Source organism: Gallus gallus, chromosome 7 (genome assembly GCF_016699485.2).
Source record: "Gallus gallus isolate bGalGal1 chromosome 7, bGalGal1.mat.broiler.GRCg7b, whole genome shotgun sequence".
Classification (NCBI taxonomy): Eukaryota; Metazoa; Chordata; class Aves; order Galliformes; family Phasianidae; genus Gallus; species Gallus gallus.
This window is the reverse complement of record NC_052538.1, coordinates 6154834-6159127: the sequence shown is the minus strand read 5'-3', so window position 1 is coordinate 6159127 and position 4294 is coordinate 6154834. Positions and strand designations below refer to the sequence as shown.

Below are 4294 nucleotides of genomic sequence, written 5' to 3'. Positions count from 1 at the left end.
TATCCAAGACAGGCGGGCTGTCAGATCTGCACCAAACAGAAGAAAGAAAGGAAAACAAAGTAAGCACACACCACATTACTTCAAAAACATTTACATTAGAGTTTAACAGGTTTAGCCTCTCCAGAATATTGGCCTCATTTGTTTAGATGTTTCCAAGTGGAGCTCTTCTCCTGACAAAGAATTGATACCTATGAGAGATGTTTGTTTTAAATCAACTTAGAGGTGGGGGAAGCTGGAAAACAAAATAAAAAGTTCTCAACACTTGAGAGAGTTGTAACAAAGACAATTAACTTTTTTCAATTTTCCCAAGTAGGCTCTGTCCCCTTGACACTTCCCTGTGAAACTTTCTTTTGCAATGATTTTTCTCGAATTATGTTGTACTTTATGAAGGCTGATATGTTTCCAACCCCATTTTCAAAATGTGACAAAATCCTAAGGAATATAAACTACACAGGGACCAAATTGGAAATGAGATTCATTACATTACAGTGCAAAGTGCCAAGAACTACTGAAAATCTACCTTGGCTCCTCCCTGTATTGGTAAGTACCAAAAGTCATTTAAAGACCTGTTGCTTTCACTCTGACTCATGTGGCCCTCTTTTTCTTGGGCACTTAGGAAATTTCTTATTATCAACCTGCAGTGGACAGGTGAAGTGATGTATTCTGGTGGAAGCAAGTACAAAATCCAAACCCTTGCAAGCCAAATAGAGAACAGAATATCAACTTTTCATTTTAAAATATAAATATTATCAAAGAATATAATTGCAAACAGATATTCACTCCATTATACTTGAAATCGAATCTGAAATTAGAGTGCAAGTTCTTGTGTAACCTAGTTCTCAATGTCAAACTGTAACATGTCTGAGAAACCCTTTAACATATGTATTTTAAGAAATTAGATTCTGTTTACACTCAAAGCCAGGTGTCTCAGTCAGGCAAAAGCTAAAGAAAAGACTTAAAGAAACTGGAGAAAATCTTTAAATTGTCATAGCTAGTTGAATGTGACAAATGATTTTTCAAAAGCAATTTGGCAGATTCCCTCTCACTGGCAACCCATGGGATTTCAGCAATCTCTGAAAATAAAATCGTTGTTTTGCTCACCGCTTATATTCCAGGTTGCCTGGTGGTGGCTTTGCAAATTGCTCTTCAGGCACTGCTCCACGTAGGATTTGGGTTCGCAGCCAGAGAGCAGGATCTCCCCAAGGAGAGCAATGTACGCGATGGCCAGGCGGAGTGTATCGATCTTGGAGAGCCGCTTCTCGTACGGGAAAGTCGGAACGTGGCACCTGAGCTGATCGAAGGCCGAGTTGATGCTGAGCATTCTCTTCCTCTCTCGGACGTTGGCGGCCCGACGGTGGGCGCTGCCGGGGCGCGGCGCGGCGGGGCCGGGCGGAGGGGAGCTGTCCACTTCAGCACCCGGCACCCGCTCCGGCGCTCCGTTCAACAGGTTCGGCGGGGCTACCGGGCTAGTGGCGGCTGCGGGCGGGCATGCAGAGGAAGGCCAAGGGAACAAGTGGTCTGCCAGGGAGAAATCCTCCAGAAGGAGGTTGTCCAGCTGGAGCTCATCACTGGGATCTTGGTCCCAGAAGAAAAATTCAGAAGTGGGGTCTTCCTGCTCGAAGCTGTAACAAGGTTCCTCCATTCTCTGATCCACCAGTTTGAATCAAGTTAATGAAAATAATTCAGACTTCAAACAAACAGTTATTAGGAAAACGATGTTCCATTTTCATTAATGCCCCCTTAATACCTGTCTGGGGCAGAGTCCTAGTTGTGTCCTTGGGGAAGATTATTGCAAAAGTTCCCCTAGTTACAAATCCAAGTGAGACTCATGATTTAAATACTTCTTGGCTTCTCAGCAGGGGAAGGATCCTATTCTTCTACAGTCAAAGGTAATTAGCACATGTGCTTCTCTTTTTATTAGCTATTCACTACAAAAGAATACGAATGAGTGTAATAAATGAGAACAATTTTTCTATTACCTTTCTGCTGGAATATCCATTGAAGCAATTACTGAGTTCATCCACAAGTTCAGTCTCTCTGTCTGTTTAGAGTGGGGTTCACACTGGGACTTTATTGTTATTGTTGTTGGTTTCAGTAAGCAGTAACTGGATGAGGAAACAAACTACAGTTCTTTATCTTTCTGGTTAAGTGTTAATAGCCCGACATTCTCCTATAACAGGACAAACAAAACGCTATTATTATGCTGTCAGAAACATATGACTATGCCCTTTTTGACAGCAGAAGCCAGTTGCATCTTCTGCACTTCTATAGGGAGAATGGTTGGGATAAAGATGTGATGTACTGCTGTGTTAAAATGGAAAACAGTGGTACCTCACATTGAATAAACCAAGACCAATTTTGCGGCATTTTCCGATTCATACATAAATTACACATCTTTTGGACACTGGAGGTATTTTGTAGTCCTTCTCAGACCATACTAAGCACTTGAGAATTGCAACTAACAGTCACAAGTGTAGTCCAAAAATGATTAACAGGTGGGTCACATCTTGAGAAATGCTGGAAACCAAGACAGTAGAAATTGTACAGTATGACAATTTGTGACTTTTCTTCCTGTGATAATGAACAAATGGGATCAAAGGTGTTAAGCACCACCAGAACTTTAAATCAAGTTTACAGTGCAGGTGGACTACTCAGCCTCCTTGATTTCTGCAATATTTAAGTCAATATTTAAATTTCTTAAGTAGTAGTTTAAGTGATATTTTAAGGACTTAATGGAAAATAAACATATTTTAAGATAGAGAAAGCCTCAATGATTTCCCTGAAGCATGGCATTAAGCACTTCTATCAATGCACTCTATCAAATGTTTGACTTCATGTGAAGACTTATGTCCTGTTTCTGAGTGAGGGTTCAATGTTAAATTAAGAACACAAGCCTTGTTAAGATACCTAAGAAATTTATTCAGCATTAATGTAGCTAGTAAATTTATCAATGGCATTTTTTGAATCTGTTATATTTACCTCAGTAAACAATCTATTTTTGCCTTTGTAGAACTGTTTCAACAAAAATGTCTGAGAGGCGAAACTTTGACTCTGCTAAGTGACTACACACATAATCCTTTAGACATAAGACATAGTCTAAGTCTGGGGCTAAGTCTAGACCTAGCTGCACCTAGTTTCCTCTCTGAGAAGGAGCTTAGAAAGCAAGGGGATCCTTTCTGAAACTTTTGACTCAATGTGAGGTCTTCTCCAACTATCCATGCTTTAGGCTCATACCCTTAACATGACACTCTCAGACTCCATGGTGACAGATAGTGTCTGCTATGAAGCGCAACAAGGGGCAAAGCACTTACAGAGTAGGATGTGTCTGGGAGAGGTGAAAGAAATGGCCACAGTTTCAGGTGACAGGATTAAGAGTTAAGCTTGGGCCAGTCAACACAGAGGTCATTCTACAACATTTTCTTTTAGACTATATAACTGTATTTTCTAGCGTTATGTGCAAGCAATGATCTCAAAACAAATGACTTACTACCGTTCCCTGTTCCCCATTCATGGCATTTGAACTACATATCTGATCCCAGGAGTCCTTTCTATACACTACTATGTAGATCTGGGCTCTGCTGTGCAGAAAACAAGGAATGGAAAAGACTTTTTGCCTCAGGTCCTCACCTTGGAACATTGCACCAACACTACTCAAAATACCTCTGCAGCATTGCTGCTGTGTTGTTGACTTCTCGTAGGTGCTTTGCAGTTCCCAGATTTCAGATTCCCTTTTGAATACTTCTGCTTTTCAACAGTCACTTTTTAACTGAGCACTTGGTAGTTCTCATTTGATCACCTGAGGCACAAATGTAAGACACTTGAAAATACTTAAATCAGCAAGAAAACAGCAGGTCTTCTCCTGAATAGGAATCTGGAGGAGATGGTTGTCCACTGGGAGCAATGGTTAGAAACAAGGATACCTGGCAAATAACATGGTTAGCTTTATGTGCTGGGTTCCTCTTTCTCAGCAGATGCTTCTTCGGTGCTTAATGTTCCCTTCCAGATCCATCACTGCTAATAGTGTTGCCTGGGGATATGTCTGGCTCCACAGATGGAAAGCAGATGTTCCAGCAAGCCTTCTTTTAGCATGTTCAGGGGAATTTGGCTTTCTTAGAAAGGCTCTGGACAAAGCAGAGGTGGGGGAGGGGAAGTGGAAGAGGGAGAGAAAAATAAGAAAAGATTTTCCCTTAAAAAGCCAACTATGAAAGAGATCAGGCCTCAGAAGAGAAATTGAGGTTCCCATGCCTCACACAAACAAACCTTACCACAGCTTCAGACTTGCTGAACTCCTGAT

At 41.2% G+C, this 4294-nt stretch overlaps 1 protein-coding gene across 1 annotated transcript; it reads right to left on the bottom strand.

The window, feature by feature from the left end:
* Positions 1 to 701: 701 nt before the first annotated feature.
* LOC112532818 (pancreas transcription factor 1 subunit alpha-like) lies at positions 702 to 1642 on the bottom strand. The gene has a single exon (XM_040704144.2). The coding sequence runs from the start codon at positions 1640 to 1642 to the stop codon at positions 1064 to 1066; it is 579 nt and encodes a 192-aa protein (XP_040560078.1). The 3' UTR covers positions 702 to 1063.
* Positions 1643 to 4294: the final 2652 nt, after the last annotated feature.

Excerpts from the sequence above, each read along its gene's own strand:
- LOC112532818 (XM_040704144.2), bottom strand. The coding sequence starts at position 1,642 with ATGGAGGAACCTTGTTACAGCTTCGAGCAGGAAGACCCCACTTCTGAA.